The sequence below is a fragment of the Eschscholzia californica genome, unplaced genomic scaffold (assembly GCF_041429995.1).
Source record: "Eschscholzia californica isolate CP2 unplaced genomic scaffold, dmEscCali1.0.p SCAF_5, whole genome shotgun sequence".
Classification (NCBI taxonomy): domain Eukaryota; kingdom Viridiplantae; phylum Streptophyta; class Magnoliopsida; order Ranunculales; family Papaveraceae; genus Eschscholzia; species Eschscholzia californica.
In genome coordinates, this window is record NW_028238472.1 from 4,161,186 (window position 1) to 4,178,814 (window position 17,629).

Consider the following 17,629-nt stretch of genomic DNA (forward strand, 5'->3'; position numbering starts at 1 on the left):
AAAAGTGGGTGTAGGATTTAAGGGTTAAAATGGATTGGGGCAAAATTGAAAAGCAATGAAATCACCTTTCCCCAAAACAGTCTTACTGTGGGAAAATGGCCATGAGGTTGGGTTGCTAAAGGTAACCCAACTAATACTCATGGGTGCTACACATGGTGACATATCTAGTCGTGCTAACACCTCCCATCTAGCATCTCAAAATAACGAAACTTGTTTAAAGGCAATAATGCGATAAGTACTGATTTTATCTTTAAAGAAAATTTGAGTAAACACTTTGTTTGGTATAGGTGAAAACTGAAAAGAATACTAAGTCATAATCATGCTTAAATTGGTACCACTAAGTGGTTTAGAAGAATAAATAGAAATCATGACACTAGTATGTCCCTACTCACTCCTTGCCAATCCCAACCGAAATATAGCATTTTAAATGAATTCACAAGTAGCTCATTGTTGGAATCGGTCCTCCTCAGCTGGAATTTTTGTTTTTCCATATCTGAGTGGACTTTACTCATCAAAACGACTCGAAAAGTGTAACGGTTCCATATGAATGAGATAGCAACCTCCAAAGATTGGGTTATACAGTGTGGAATATTTGAGCTAACAGTAGTCACACGTCTAGTATTGAAAAGAAAATGGGACATGATGATACATAACATGTCCAGACGGTGACTAACGTTTGAAGAGTCAAGATCAGGCTTGAAGTCCAACGGGTCAATCCGACTTAAGGCAGCAGGACAGTTGAATCCTTGACGATTCGCTACACTCCCCTAACTGGGAGGGCGACTAGAGGAAACCAACCCTGTTCGCCCTCGGCATGAACGGATCAACCCTGGGGTCTCTGAAGGAATGAGGGGGGTCCACGAAGGTTCGGTCGATGCCTTACGCGCAGAACGGGGAAGGCAGAAGCGTACTAGCAACCTACCGACTTAATCCCGAAATATCTCTAGATATCTCAGTCGGTTAAGGATCTCGAAGTGTTTAAGCAAGTTTGGGCCTCACGCGTCTAAGGGAGGAAACTTCTCCCAGAAGATCTATCGGACCAGAAAGATATCGACGGAAGATCCTTAAACTTAGGAACTTTCCTCTATCCCGGATTCAAGATAAACACAAAGGGAAAACTTCCCTCAACGACCAACGTAGCCGCCTCAAAGGCAGTCACAACCACCTCCTAGGCCTATAAAAGGCCCCCTCACATCGTCTTGCAAAAGGGGAGGATCAAAACACAACCTCACATCTTTAAACTCAGAGAGAAAACCCTAATCATCTACTTCTAAACCCTAGAAGTATAAACCAGAGTTCCCATAACTCGCCCCCAAAAAGGTTCAATCGCCATTAATCTTTTTACTACAAAGAAGACCCTGACTGTCTTTAGCGTCGGAGCGGTTTTCGAACCCTTTGCAGGTTTTCTCCCCTCGGGAATCGACGAACATGAGCTCGGAGCAGGGAGCAGGAGGAAGGAGACACAAAAAGGAGCAGGGAGCTGGAGTAGAGGAGCTGAGAACCAGAGCTGGACGAAGGAATAATCACTCACACAACAAAATATACCATCATAACGGAGGCTGTCATGCATCAACTCCCTTTTTCATGCTGATATTACGAAAAACCATTTTTTGACATCAGTAGGACAAACGAAATTACATCAAGAAGTCCGGTTGTTGGGATCTTTTCCCTTGTTATAACACGGATCATCATCCAACGACCTAGGATAGTCTCGGGGACCAAGAATTATTGTGACTGTTTCTTCCAATAGGTACTGTGATTGTTCTCTCAATAGACACCAGTTCGAGAGGTTTGTTTGTAGGGTTTGCAGGTTCTCCATGTCCAACTGCTTCTTTACCTTGAGGCATGACAACCTTAGGGGCCAACTCTTCTTCTTAACACATTGTTGGTTTCTAAGTGAACTTTGAAAGCAAAGTAAAGATGTGATTCTGCTAGGAATCTAGTGGGAGATTCGGGTTACCGGACGATGGTGTGTTTGCTGGAGTCGGCCCTCTTTCATGCGTCAATTTGATGATGTCAAAATTTATCCTTATGGTATCATTTAAGATATTGAGCATGCTACGTGGAATCTCGATCTGCTCCTCACGAACTCGGGACACAACTTGCGATGGATTCAGAAACCTCTCCAACACTCAAGCCGGTTAGGTTGCCCTTCTAGTTCAAATATTGAGTATTGAATGCTTCCTAGTTTAGGAGTTGATTACTTACTCGTTGGTCGCACAGATTAGGGTGAAGCTTTACCTTTTATAGGCTTCTCTGGCCAAACTGCACCGAGCAACTGAGATAAGGCACATGTGGTCTACCGTGTTGTATTGAAACTACTATTTCGTAGTTGTGAGATATTAAGATTCATATGTGGAATTATCTCGTATATTTGATATAGACAAGTTCTTTTGTTCAAGGATATTCGGTATTTAGGTGGATCGTGTTTCTTGTTTATCTTCTAGGGAAAGTTTCCTTCCTGTGGGTATCTTGCATCCTAAGTTTAATAAATACTTAAAATCCTCAACGACTAATATCTTTGACAAGATTGACAAGATTCAAGATTAAGTCGGTAAAACATTAAGCACACTTCTACCCCCATGTCTCTTGATTGAGGTATCGGTCCCACTTACGAGGACCTCCTTGTTTTTTCTCAAATCCTAGGGCTGATGCGGTTGTATTTGAGCTGGAGTAGGGATTAGGAGTTAAAATGATTGTACTGACCCACCAGTTCTGAGCTTGAGTGATGGAGCTCTTTCGGATTCAACCTCTCTATTTACTTGATACGGGTTGACCCGTTAAGCTTTTGGTTTTTTCTTTGACTTTTTGAACGTAGTCAAATAATCACCATATTTTGGACCATCAAACACAACGGTAGATAAAAGTTTTCTTAAAAATGAATTAAGATGAATGGGAGAGAATATATGGAGGAGAGTTTCAAAAATGACCAAAAATAACTTTTGTTGACTTCCCACACAATTTTGTTGTGTCTAATTCTTTAGTCCCACATTAGAACTGAAGGAGAAAATGAACTCAAGATACCCTAATCAATAGGGTATGTTTGTATATATATTAAAGGAAGTAAAGTAAGATTACAATAAAGTCCTTGAGGATAAAAGTAAATACAAACATATACAATAATGAAAAAGAATATATACACCCCCCCCCCTCAAGCCGAACGCCCAGGAACGAGAGAGAGCTTGAACTTGAGTTCATTGAATCTGGATGAGGATAAACCCTTGGTGAAGATATCAGCTAATTGATCATTTCCCTGTATAAATTGAACTTTGAAATTTCCATTCTTTACTTGTTCTCGGACGAAATGGAAATCAATAGCCACATGTTTTGTGCGAGAGTGAAGGATTGGTTAACTGTGAGATTAGTGGTACTTAGATTATCACAATAGATAATAGGTGGTGTCGTTATAGAAAAGCCCAATTCAAGTAATAGGTTCTTCACCCAAATAATTTCAGCCGTTGTGTGGGCCACCGCTCTATATTCTGCTTCTGTAGATGAGCGGGCCACAGTGGGCTGAGTCTTAGAAGCCCAAGCAATCAAATTGGGTCCAATAAACACTCCATATCCGGAAGTGGAACGCCGGTCATCAGGAGAACCGACCCAGTCAGCATCCGAAAAACCAATAAGGGGCAAACACGTGGCTCGCCGGAAAACCAAACCATGATGAACAGACCCTTTCAGATATCGCAAAATTTTCTTGGCTGCAACTAAATGAGTTGTAGTGGGAGAAGCCATGAATTTAGAGACCTGGTTAACAGCATACGAAATATCTGGTCTTGTGAGGTTAAGATATTGTAGAGCCCCCACAAGACTTCGAAAGAAGGCCGGATCAGAGAGAACAGTACCATCACTCTTTGACAATTTTGTGCCGGTGATCACAGGAGTTGTCACTGACTTAGAGTTCTCCATACCAAAACGAGAGAGAAGATCAAGTGTATATTTCGTTTGTGTTAAAACAAGATCATTAGAGGATTTATGAGCCTCCATGCCCAAAAAGAAATTAAGATCTCCGAGATCAGTCATATCAAATTGTGCTGTAAGCTTGATGATTAGTTCCATGATTAGTTTATTGGAAGAACCGGTTACCAAAATATCATCAACATAAAGTAATAGAATGGTTAAATCCGATGATGATCGAGAATAGAACATTGATGGATCCGAGATAGACTGAATAAAACCCATTTTTAAAAGACTACTACTAAAACGAAAATGCCAAGCCCTAGGTGCCTGTTTGAGGCCATATAAGGCTTTATGCAATTTACAGACATGATTAGGTTTAGAAGGATCTTCGAAACCTTGAGGTTGAGTCATATAAACAGACTCTTGAAGATCACCATTGAGAAAGGCGTTTTTCACATCTAATTGTCTTAAATTCCAGTTACCTGTAATAGCAAGAGAGATGACTGATCGAATTGTAGCTGGTCGTACCACTGGACTGTACGTCTCGTCGTAGTCAATGCCATACTCTTGAGAATATCCACGAGCCACCAATCGAGCTTTGAAACGTTGAATCGATCCATCTGCTTTCTGTTTGATTTTATAAATCCACTTACAATCCACTATATTAGTATTAGGAGGAGGATGAACTAATGTCCATGTTTTGTTTTTAACAAGTGCAGAGATTTCTTCTGCCATAGCAGTTCGCCAGTGTTCAAGCTTAGATGCTTGTAAAAAGGTTTTGGGTTCAGTAAGAGGAGGAGATACACATGTATTTAGAAAGACCTTGGGTTTTCTAGTGCCATTACGGGTTCTGGTAACCATTGGGTGGGTAGAAGATGACTGTTTCGAAATAGGTTTGTTAGTGAGAGAAACATTTGCAGGGTCAGTCGATGGATTAGGGTTAACGAAGGAAGAAGGAATGGAATTGGTAAAGTTGTGGTATTTGGAACATGTGGAATTGTTGAGGTTAAGGGTGGGCCAGATGGTATAGGAGGGTCAGTCAACGTGGTAGGGATATGGGGACCAGATGTACTCTCATGATGAAGGACAGTTTCTAACGGGCGATTGAGGACAGATGGCGATAAAATGGAGGACACGTTAGGAAAATGCGTCAATGACTGAGGAACGACAGGACCTGGAGAGACAGGTGGATTGTAATTAAGAGACGCGTTTTGACTGGGAAGAGGACCAGAGGGGACAGATGTACGGTGGGAACCAGAGGTGGTGGGTGGAAAAGGGACTGACCACTGAAGATTAGAAAATGAAGAATTAGGGTTCGTTTGTGTTGTGGAAGGAGACGAAGAACCAGAAACAGAGTATGGAAAAACTTCCTCATCAAACAGAACATGACGAGAGAGATAAACTTTAGAAGAAGCTGAATCGAAGCATTTATAACCCTTATGATGAGGGCTATATCCTATAAAAATACATGGTTTCGTTTTAACATCCAATTTGGAAGATCTATAGGGACTAAGGAGGGGAAAACAACGACAACCAAAGGTCCTGAGATCATTATAGGAAGGTTTCTTATGAAGTAATTTTTCGAATGGGGATAATCCATTTAAAGTAGGTGTTGGTAATCTGTTGATGGTGTAAATAGCAGTTTGAAATGCATCTGTCCAAAATTGAAGAGGAACAGAAGCTTGATGTAAGAGACACAGAGAGGTTTCGACCAAGTGCCGGATCTTCCTTTCCACCACCCCATTCTGTTGGGGGGTATGAGGACAGGAACGACGGTGATGAATCCCATTTTTGACAAGAAAATCAGAAAGATCAATGTTTACAAATTCACCACCCCCATCTGTCTGAAATTGTTTAATTGGTTTACCAAATTGTTTTTCTACAAAGGTTTTGAAATTCTTAAAATGAAATGTGACTTCTGATTTTGTTTTTAGGAAATATATCCAGGTGAAACGAGTGAAGTCATCCACTAATAAAAGAACATATCGATACCCTAATGGGGATGTTACCGGCGAGGGCCCCCAAAGATCAGAGTGAATCAATTCATTAGGATGAGAAGAACAATGAAGAACAGGAGAAAAGGGAAGACGATGATGCTTACTCGAAACACAACTCACACATTTAATTAATTTCAATACAGAATTTTTAACTTTCAAATCATTGTTTCTAACAACTGAATTAAAAACTTGTAGGTGTGGATGAGCTAGACGACGATGCCACACTTCAGAGGAGACACGAGAACCAGAGGCTGAGGAAGGAGCAAAAAGAGAGATTGGTGGAGATGCTTGATTGGTGTTGGATAGACGAAAAAGACCGTCGTTAATTGTTCCGACGAGGAGTATCTTACCGGTTGGAATCTCCTGAACAATGAATCCACGACGATGGAAGACCACAAAACAGTTAAAATCTTTGAGAAGATTAGAGACAGAGATTAGATTCTTTTTAAACTTTGGAACAATTAAAACATTCTTAAGAAGACATTTATGAAAAGGTAAGGAGATATTACCAACACCAGACACAGTAGCAGTTTGACCGGTGCCCATCATTACATGATCAGGAACAGAGAGATCTGATCGAGACGAAGTCGAAGCCACATCAGAGGAGATGTGCATAGTAGCACCAGAGTCTAGATACCAATTTGGATCTGGAGGAGCAGATTCAAGTCCCATTGAAGCAAAATCATGAGCCAGATCATGGGAATGAGGAATGTTGTAACAATTTCGAGCCGTGTGACCTGGTTTTCCACAATATTGACAAATCAACTGTTGGGGTGCTGGTCCAAGAACAGAGTAAGAGGTATTTCGATTTCCATTAAAGTTCCCTTGATAATTTCCTCTGTGACTATGATAACCCCTATGACCTCTGCCTCTGCTTTGACGTCCTCTGTTTCCTCTTGGTGTAGGGGAAGAGGTTGGACGAATGGGTAAGGAGGAAGGAGAAAACAGAGCAGTTGGTTGAATGGGTGGGTTTCGTAAAAGATCAAGACGAAACTCTTGGGTAAGAAGAAGAGAGTGAAGCTCAGCATATGTTGGAGGAACAAGTCGAGTTGTAACAGAAGTTACAAAACTCTCATAATCAGAGGATAAACCAGACAAGACGATGAGGACCAGCGCATTATCAGCAACAGGGTGTCCAATGGCTGCAAGGGAATCAGATATCGATTTAATCCGAAGAAGATACTCAGAGATAGACATGGTTCCTTTCTTTTGGGTTTGAAGTTGGAGTTTCAGGTTCATTAAACGAGCTGAATTAATCGAAGAGAAGTTACTTTCTAGTGATTCCCAAACTGCTTTAGAAGAAGTTAAGCCTAGGACCTGAGTTAATACAGGTTCAGTGAGTGTGGCATTGAGCCATGAAAGTAGCATTTGATCAATGGGATACCAGTAGAGATAGTCAGGATTAATAAGAGGGGAGGCAGAATCAGAAGAAGAAGGGAGAAACTCAGGGGGAGGGGGATAAGTGCCATTAACGAACTTGAACAGATCTTGAGAGTGAAGAATGGGTAGAAGTTGACTCTTCCAAAGGAGATAGTTGGTGTTGTCTAACCTCACTAATACAAGGTTGGCAATGTTAGAGAGGGCTGGGAAGGACATGCTGTTTGAGGAAGAAGGGGTAGAAATATGAGTAGGAGAGGAGATGTCGGCGGTGAAGGTAGCCATGAAAAGAAAGTAGAAAAGAATGAGGCACAAAAACCCAAGAAAATTCTAAGTGTGTGCTCTTGATACCATGAAGGAGAAAATGAACTCAAGATACCCTAATCAATAGGGTATGTTTGTATATATATTAAAGGAAGTAAAGTAAGATTACAATAAAGTCCTTGAGAATAAAAGTAAATACAAACATATACAATAATGAAAAAGAATATATATTAACAAGAACAACACATTGAAGTGAAACGTGTTATTGAATACCTTAACAACACAATTAAATCCAATCTCATCAAAAGAAAAAAAAACACAACTAAATCCATAGATAGAAATATTAGAAAACACAAACACAAATTTTATTGTATCATGAAGTAATGCACTGCGTGCCATGACCATATGATATGTGGAAAAGCGACACTAAAAAAAACTACCAAATCAAAAACACTTTTTCTCCATTTTATTCCAGATACTCGTCCGTGAGTCCCGAGCCTCTTACTCCTCCTCTAATCTGCCATTGAATTGTGAGGAAAGCATTAAAATAGTTAATAGAGTGCAAATGAGGAAAAAAATCAGAAGAATGGAGTTAAGTATCCACGTTCGAATCTAAAAATAATACGGACCATGATTAGTGGGAGCTGTTTCCTCATTCATGTGTTCCTTAACTATGTCATCCCAGACACTAAGATCGACGTATTCTTCGGATGACTTAGCATCCATAATTCGATCCCACACACCATTTACATCCTTCTTCTTACCTGCTCTAGTTTTACCTGATTCCAAAGTCAAACCCAAAGCCACACCAAATAAAGTATATTAATGAACAAAGAAAACACAACAACAAATTGGTAAACTATCATCAAGCAAGCTGAGGGATTTATGAGAGCTTATCATGTAGAGAAATCCTATTTGGTCCGGCTAATGAGATGGCATGCCCCTTTTTGGTGTTTCATGTGCAGTTTGGACTTAGTCCGGCTAGGCTCAAGCCAGACCCTCAGACCGAGCAGCACTGTTCTTATCATTGTATATGACTTGTCCTCTATACATAAAAATGCTAAATGGCTCAAAAATTGGGGTCACCCATATGTCAAATGGTGATGTGACCGGCTCAGATTGATCCGACTAGTTCTCCCTCTCTATTGCCTAACCAATTGGAGTCGTCCACTTCACCAATCGGTCTGTGGTCAACCCTAATCAGGCCATTTAGCATTTCTCCTATACATATACTATTACTTTTATAGATATATAGTTTTAGTTGCATAAAGAGAAAACAAACAAACAAAAAGAGGACAGTGAGTTACCTGGCTTCGCGTAAATGTGTGCATCAGTGTTACGGCGTGGGGGTTTGAGAAATTGGTTGAACCACACCATCGAACTTTTAGGGTGGCGGGTGAGGTCTTTTTTGTAGTCCACATAGACCAAACCAAAACGTTTTGTGTAGCCTTGAGCCCACTCCCAGTTATCCATCAATGACCATGCAAAGTATCCCCTCACGTCTACTCCATCCCTGCAGGCATGTCTCACCCATTCATATGACCATATCATGAGAAGGAGAAAAAGAAAAAGAAGAAGAAGGAGAAGAAGAAGAAGAAGGAGAAGAAGAAGAAGAAGACTAACGTAATTGACTGAGCTACTGCAGCTAGATAATCTCCATAATAGAAAACTCGAGTATTGTCCATCCATTTAGGATTTATTGCTTGTGGATCATCTTCCTCGTCCATTCCTATATATTTGTACAACCACCACAAAAACATGGATCAAAATTTTATTAATGATAATATTAATGATAATTCCACTAAAGCAAGAGAGGGCAACCGCCCCGTCGAAGTTCAAAACCAAAACTAAAGTTGAGTTAGTTACCATTCTCAATAATATATACTGGAGGGTTGTCGTATTTTTCGGATATGTATTTGAGTAGCTTATTAAGACCCCAAGGTACTATGTAGAGCCATTCTGATGCAGCCTAAAAAATTAATCAGATAAATAAGTACGTAATGTTATAATGTAATAGTTTGGGGGTTGATAAAAACCCATATAAATAAGACTGAAAAGTCAGTCTACGTACTACCAATTTATTTTGAGTTGGAAATGTACAATCTAATATAGTACATATAACCATGCCTCATCAAGAAAAAAGTACGACACACGTGAGGCCTGTTGAGACTAATCTAGTCCCATGGATCATAGTTATCCTAAGAGTTAAGAATGAACTATTAGACACATTTGGGAGCCACTTTGTTCAAAATGCTGGTCGTTTCTTGCTTGAAAAAAAAAAACAAGAGTTAATTCCTATTTGGCCCCCTACTTTGTGACCAGCTTCAAATATGACCCCCAAATTTCTGTAATTTCAAATATGACCTCCTATTTTCATACAAATGACATAACTACCCCTCCTATTAATGTATTTTCAAAATAAAAATTAAAAAGAAAACCTAAATTCCACCTCACTTCCCTCTCCACCACTCATCTCTCTCCACGTCACCTCTCTGTCCAACTCACCTCTCTCTCTCTCTCCAACTCACCACTCTCTTCTCCGATGAAGGTCGCCGGCCGACCTTCAAACTTAATTTTTTTTCTCTTATCTCTCTCTAAAACCTCCGGCGAAGGAGGTTTCCCTTCCAGTCCTGTTACTTTCTCTCATCACCGTCATCATCTTCTTTACCCTCTTTCTCTCTCTACTTTTTTCTCTCTAAAACTCAAAAAAGCTTCTTTTCCATTATCTCCCAATTCCACTTAATATGGCTGCAATTTCACCAATTAACAACTCAAATTTCGACTTTGACAATCTCACAAACGATATCTTCTCAATTCTTGAAAACAAATTCCTCTTCGGTTACGATGATTCAACACTTGGGTTTTCTGGTGTGATATTTGGGTTTTCTCGACCGACGAAAATGGAGAAAATTTTCAGATGCAGATATTTGGGTTTTCTCCTCATAGTTTAATGAATTTAATTGGTGTTCTTTGTGTTTATGCTGCAATTTGTAAACATGAAAAGAAATCATTGAGATTTCCAGGAACTAGGGTTGCTTGGGAAGGTTATTCAGATGCAGATTTGATTGATAAACGTCAAATATGGGCATCAGTTGATCCATATGCAAAGAATGAAGCTTTTAATTGTAGTAATGGAGATGTATTCAAGTGGAAACATTTATGGAAAGTATTGGGTGAACAATTTGAAATTGAATGTGGTGTATTTGAAGAAGGGTTGAATTTAGGAGAGGTGATGAAAGATAGAGGACCAATTTGGGATGAGATTGTGAAAAAATATGAACTTTATCCAACAAAATTAGAAAAAAATGGTGGTTGGTGGTTTGTTGATACAATGTTTGCTGTTCAAGAATCATATTTAGACACCAATTAAAGTTGAAGAACATACCAAAAATTCCGGCGAAGGGAAACCCCCTTCGCCGGAGTTTTTAGAGAAAGAGAGAAAAAAAATTTAAGTTTCAATGTCGCCGGCCGGAAAATTTTCCGGCCGACAACCTTCATCGGAGAAGAGAGTGGTGAGTTGGACAGAGAGGTGACGTGGAGAGAGATGAATGGTGGAGAGGGAAGTGAGGTGGAATTTAGGTTTTATTTTTAATTTTTATTTTGAAAATACATTAATAGGAGGGGTAGTTATGGCATTTGTATGAAAATAGGGGGCCATATTTGAATTTACAGAAATTTGGGTCATATTTGAAGCTGGTCACAAAGTAGGGGGCCGAATAAGAATTAACTCAAAAAACAAATGCATGTATTTAAAGTGAGAGAAGGTCAGTCGTGTACCTTATCACCAATTTCCTCGTCTTCACTGTTTTTAGCTGGCGATAAAATATATAAAGTAAGAAAATATAAAAGTAATCAACTATCAATTGTCCACTGAAGTCGAGAATAGTATGACAATTCACTTACTAAGCATCTCTAGCTGTTGTTCACGAATGAAAAAATCAGGATTAGTGCTATGTTCGTCGTCAGCAACAAATCTAGATGTATAATGATTGATACCAATAAAGTCTACTGGATACTTTGTCAGTAATTCTTTTTCAGCGCTTGAGAATGTTGGGAGACGGTCCTTAAGCTTTTTGCGCATTACTTCAGGATAATTTCCGTTGAATATTGGATCAAAGAACCTTCAAAATAAAAACAAGTAGTATGTCGTACATATTCATTTGTATCGTGTCTAGTTTGGTTCCCATTTCATAAAAAAATAAGGGTGGGTCCGTAGGCACTTCGTCAAATTGTTCTTGGCCCGCCCTCACTCCTAACGCCTTCACGGCTTGGGCAGCACTTGGACTAAGCTTGATCCATGCTGGGCTTGATCAACTTAGACTCAGGCCAATCCTAATGCCTTTGGACATCTCAGTCCATGACACGGAGGGTGCCAAGAGGGGACACTTATTGAGCCACCTAAATGTATAACTACTACATTAGGGATAGTACCAGTTAAAATCAAGTTGAATAGAATGTATACATACCAACCAAGTTGAAAACTGAGATGCCTTTTTGCAGCATTTAGATCCTTCACATTTTTAGAAAAAGGCTCCACCCATTCACAATTTGGTGCTATTCCTATTTGACCACCTTGACGGGGCTAGATTAAAATAAATTTAATTAGGTTAATGAAATTTTATTTGTAATTTTTTTGTTTATGTACACTTTGTTTCAAACGTATTCTAGTTTACCACTGAAAAATTCTTTTATACGATCGGTAAATGAACATGATACCTTAAATTTTTCGTTGTATATGGAAACAGCTTTTGCATGAGCCAAAATCACATGGTGTGCAGCCAAGTATGGCTCAGTAAGTGGGTTTTGATTTCTTCCAGGTGCATGTGATCCAGTACCATATCCTTTCACAGCAGTATTTATCGGTTCATTGAATGTAATCCAATACTTTACCGTCTCCCCAAAATTTTCAAAGCAAGTCTCAGCATATTTCGCGAAGAGGTCACTGAGTTGATTATCATTTCACAAAATAAAAATTGTAATCGTGTTTGCAAAATTTAATTTTGATTAATCATTTCATATACTAATAGTGTTCGTAGAAACAGTGTTCAAGATTTGTTGTCACAAACTTACGCAATTTTAGGGCTTAACCATCCTCCCATTGTAGTTTCAAGATGGTTAGGGAGGTCCCAGTGGTATAATGTCACGTACGCTTTCATATCTACAAATATAAAATATGAAGTTAGAATCATACTTTAAATTAATTGTGTAGGTCTATTCATAATTAGCATAAAATAGAGGGATTTTAAATAGTAACATCTTTTGGTCTACATGGGACTGTTCTCCTCGCCAACATATATATACATATATATACACACACACACACACACGTAAAGATAAATAGAGATATAGCGAGGGGTCGAGACAAAGAAGGGGGGCACACTTTTATCCTTTAAAGCTTTAAGAAGTCTCTTGTAGTAAGCAATTCCCTCGGGATTGGGTTTGGTTCCAAGACCATCTGCAAACATAACATTGAGTTGAGTCAATACAAAAATTCTTGAGCAAAACAGTAAGTAAAAAAGCACATATTTTCTCAAAGATTTGAGCAGAAAAATGTTTAGAATATATACCAGGAAAAATACGAGGCCATGATATAGAAAAACGGTAAACATCGAACCCAAATTGGTGCATAAGGTCAACATCCTCCTGCATTACAAAAGAGATTATATTTGAAGACAATAACGTGGTTGAGATTTCCATTTTTTTTTTGTTGAGAGATCGAGATTTCCATTTGTGAAGCCTACTTCAGTTGGGCGTAGTTACTTCTAGGCAAACTCTAGTTCAGATTTTCATCATATTTAAAAGAAGTGGTTTACTTGGTCTGGCAGTTTAATAGTTTAACTAAAAGTACACAGGTTTGAAAAAAAAAAATTATGTACTATTGCGTTTCAACGAAAATGGTATTTCCTTTTATTCGTTTGAACCAAAATGGTATGTTTTTGTTAGTACTAACGTAATCGAAATTACTTTTAGCTTCTTTTTTTCATGTGTTTGCGTTTTATCATAAGAACAATAAATGAACTATTACCAAGTATCGATGATATTGATCTGCGGAAACATCTGCAGTGCTTCCATCTTTTATGTTTCCTGCGATAAAACCACGACATCAATGATATAAATACATCTAAAAAACGGGTACACAATCATGCAATTGATACTGTTTATATAGCTTTTCTTACCCCATTTTGTATGTAGTAGAAATGAGATAAAAAGTTCTAGATGTTATAGGATGGTGCGGACCAGCCTTCCGGGCTACTAGTGATATTGTCCGCTTTGGCACACCTGAGCCTCACGGTTTCAAAAGGCCTCACTAGGGAAGGGTGCTTAACCTATTAAGAGGAGCACCACACTCCTGTCCCCCACCGATGTGGGATTGCTTTACAACACACCCTCCCAACATCATAGTAGAGCGAATCGTGCTGATAACGTGTTATAGGATGGTGCGGACCGGTCTTCCGGGCTGCTAGTGATACTGTCCGCTTTGACACACCTGGACCTCACAGTTTTAAAAGGCCTCAATAGGGAAGGGTGCTTAACCTCTCAAGAGGAGCACCACACTCCTGTCTCCCACCGATGTGGGATTGCTTTACAACACTAGAGAGTTGACACAATAAAGTGGGATAGTTGATACACTAATATAGTGAGTTAGTTGTGTTTGATAATATCTTAAATTTCTCAATCTCTTCCCTAGTTCAATTAAATATTAGAAAGTTAACTTTTTAAAAAAAAAAATTTGTTGAAATAACTTATTTAAACATATACAACGATAATATAATCTAAAGTTAATGTATTGGATTAATCTATTTGAACTTGTATATATGTTAGTATTTAAAACTAACTCTACTTTACGAAAATAATTTCGTTTCGCAATTGTATTTACTAGTTTCTTCTTCAAATAGAACTATATTGTTGTAAGGGCAAAGCCAGCGTGCATGGGCTGGGGATCCCAATTTGAATTTTGGGAGCCCCAGCCCAGCCCGCTGGCCGTCCAACCCGGGAGCTCTGGGGCTGGGAGCCCGGGCTGGGGGGCTCCCAGCCCCTAAATATGACCGTTGGGCTGTCCCAACGGTCACTTAATTTTTTTTTTTTTTTTTTTAAATTTTTTTTTTAAATCAATTTTTTTTAATCTTTTTATTGTTTTAGATACTTCTTTTTTAAGTACTTTTCTCTAAAAAAAATGTTTTGTTCTTTTTTTTGTTTATCATTTTAAAATTATTTCGCGACGGAACAAAATCAAATTTAATTTTTTATTTGGAATTAATATTTTATAGTTCAAAATTGAAACACAAATCTTACACACGTTCATCACACACGTACATAAATTAGATTTGGGAGCCCCTGCTGGGAGCTCAACGTTGGAATTGAGAAAAGCCTCGAGGCTCCCAAAATTCAAGGGCTCCCAAAATTGGGAGCCCGAGCCCCCACGTTGGCTTTGCCCTAACTAGACCGCACCATCTTTTCGAACTTCTTCTTATCGACAGTGAAAGTTTGAATTTATTCCTTTGTAGATTAAATTTTAAATAAAAATGAAACTAACGTGGACAAGTCTAAACTAGAATTATATAAAACATAATTTATTTATGTAATGTTTTTTTAAGGCTTCTGCTAGATATTTTTAGTAATGCAAATCTTTCATGCCAAATTAGATATATACTTGTTTACTATTTATAAGTGATTTTAGTTTAAATCACTTTTAGAGTATTTTACTCTATATATATATATATATATATATATATATATATCTGAATTTCGTTGAAAAAAAAATTACTTAATTATTATGGTCTCTCTTGCAACTAACTTCTGGATCCGCCATTTTAGAGTAGAATGTCAAAGTGGATCAACTGATGTTTGACGAACCAGTATTTCTATTTTCTTTGGTTGTGAAAACTCATTGCCAACTAAAGTTAGAAATGTCAACTAATTATGTATTTGATAAAACTATGTACTTGATAAAATAATATATACACACATGAACACATATTTATGCATATTCATAGCTCAAGAATCAAAACCACTATCTATTAATAAATGTACACAGATTGATTTGTTACCTTCAACATTTTGACAAATCAAATGGTAGTCTTATACTTTCAAAGTCTATAATTTTAGACTATATTTTCAAATTTTTCTTTGTTAGTTTAGATGATATTGCAAGAAAAAGAAAAAAAGTTTAGATGACATGCTTCAATCCGTATATACTTTTTATAAAGAATAATTTCCTAGATCATCTTTTTCATTTTTCGTTATCATTGTTGTGTCTGTAAAAGTATATTGATTTGAAACGATATGGATGGCAAATATAGTGATTTCGTTTTTTAATACTAGTCTACGAATTTTCTCTCCCTCTAATATATATATATATATGAAGGTGAGGAGCTTACCAGGTACGCGTGCAAAAGCATCCCAAATACTATCGCCCCTTCCACCTTCTTTAGTCGCCCCTTCAATCTAAAAAAGTAAAAAGCAATGAGCTAAATTCATATTTGATTCCTAGTAAATATTAATGAAGAGGTAGAAGAAGAAAATGTATTTACCTGATATGCAGAAGTACCAACACCAAAGACGAATGTTCGTGGAAAATCGTTTCGACTCACTTGTTGGGACCCCATGATTATGTTAATTCTAAATAGAGTTGGTCAATTTGTTTGTGATGTTATGGCTGGGTGCTCTTGTGCTTTTATAGTGGTAGCCTAGAGCCTTGCAAGTGGGAAGTTAAATAAAAATTAAATATCAAAAGACAAAACTGTTCTGTCCTCCCACATTTTTTTTGCTGAAAATCCTCCAGTGTTTATAATACACTCATCGATCTAATTGATTTATTTCCATTTACTATTTTTGCATGGAAGATCAGGGCAACAACCCAAAATGAGCCGTGAAATGCGAGCCTAGTCCGCGCATGTCAGAATATTAGCGGCGGTAGGGGTGTCAACGGGTCGGTTCCGGTTCGGGTATTTAACTATCCAGAACCGGAACCTATAAATCGTAACGGTTTCGGTTCTTGACGGTTCCGGTACCGGTACCTCAATCGAAGGATCCAGAACCGGAACCTTTAAAATTCTCGGGTACCCATCGGGTATCGGGTACCCATTGGGTATTCACAAAAGTATATCAAATATTTCTTAAAGTAGAAGAATTTGCATGAATCTAGTGAAAAGAAATATCATAAACGACATAGATCCTTAAATAAGCAAATATCTCGGGTACAATAGTTGATAAGTATAAGAGATTAGAGATTAGGGGAATCAAGAAAGAAGAAATGAACCTTTATGTTATATTAACTCGCTCACTTTTGTGTTTTATAAATTAGTTTTCAACCAAGGAAAAGAGGATTTGAGAAATTTCATAACTTGGTGAGTTGGTAACTTGGTGAGAAAAACCCTGACGTACAAGAATACTATATAATCTAGGGTATTTTTTCGTATTATCTCGGGTACCCATTACCCGTCGGGTACCCGGCGGATATACCCGATAAGGACCCGCCTCCTAGTCGGGTATACCCATTTAAGACCCGATTTCCTTAATGGATCTAAAACCTATACCCAGTACCTACCCATTAAGACTCGGGGTCGGTTCGGTTCTCGGGTAAACGGGTACCCATTGCCACCCCTAAGCGGCGGGTTCACGGTGTCAGAGTAAGAGAAGAAATTTCGAAAACAACTTTCGAGCGTTCGAAAATTACGTTTTGTGCCATCCAAAAAGGATATGAAAATTTCTGAAACAGAACATGACCCCCTCCCATCAAAATCTTGTAATTTCCACAAAATCACAGAATTGCCATTGCGAAATTTACGGACTTGCAATTTACAAACTCTCTTTCTCTACTCTTTTACGTTCTCTCTTTAATTCTCTTTCTAAATTTTTCTTTAAAAACTTGACAGTTACAAATTTTTTTTCTCTGCTCTTTTCATTTCTCTTTTCGAGGCATGATTAATTGAGCTCGAGCTCACCACGGTGAGTTGTGAGCTCGATGTCACGCCCATAATTGTTGGCCCACAAAAATGGCCTAATCTCTATAATTAGTGTACTCTTTTAAAAAATACAGTTGTGTTTTTCTGAAATAAGGAGCGGTTAAATTTAATTACTAACAAACCATA

General features: G+C 38.3%; 1 protein-coding gene across 1 annotated transcript; it reads right to left on the reverse strand.

The window, feature by feature from the left end:
• Positions 1 to 7,785: 7,785 nt before the first annotated feature.
• LOC147536421 (beta-glucosidase 4-like) lies at positions 7,786 to 16,187 on the reverse strand. Its single transcript, XM_086640666.1, has 15 exons — positions 16,070 to 16,187; positions 15,917 to 15,983; positions 13,564 to 13,622; positions 13,106 to 13,181; positions 12,919 to 12,993; positions 12,609 to 12,696; positions 12,255 to 12,480; positions 12,005 to 12,120; positions 11,442 to 11,659; positions 11,316 to 11,350; positions 9,405 to 9,507; positions 9,162 to 9,267; positions 8,846 to 9,051; positions 8,168 to 8,317; positions 7,786 to 8,055 (listed from the first exon to the last, which is right to left on the reverse strand). Exons 1-15 carry the CDS (start codon positions 16,142 to 16,144, stop codon positions 8,051 to 8,053), a joined length of 1,605 nt encoding a protein of 534 aa, XP_086496792.1. The 5' UTR covers positions 16,145 to 16,187; the 3' UTR covers positions 7,786 to 8,050.
• Between the last annotated feature and the right edge of the window lie 1,442 nt (positions 16,188 to 17,629).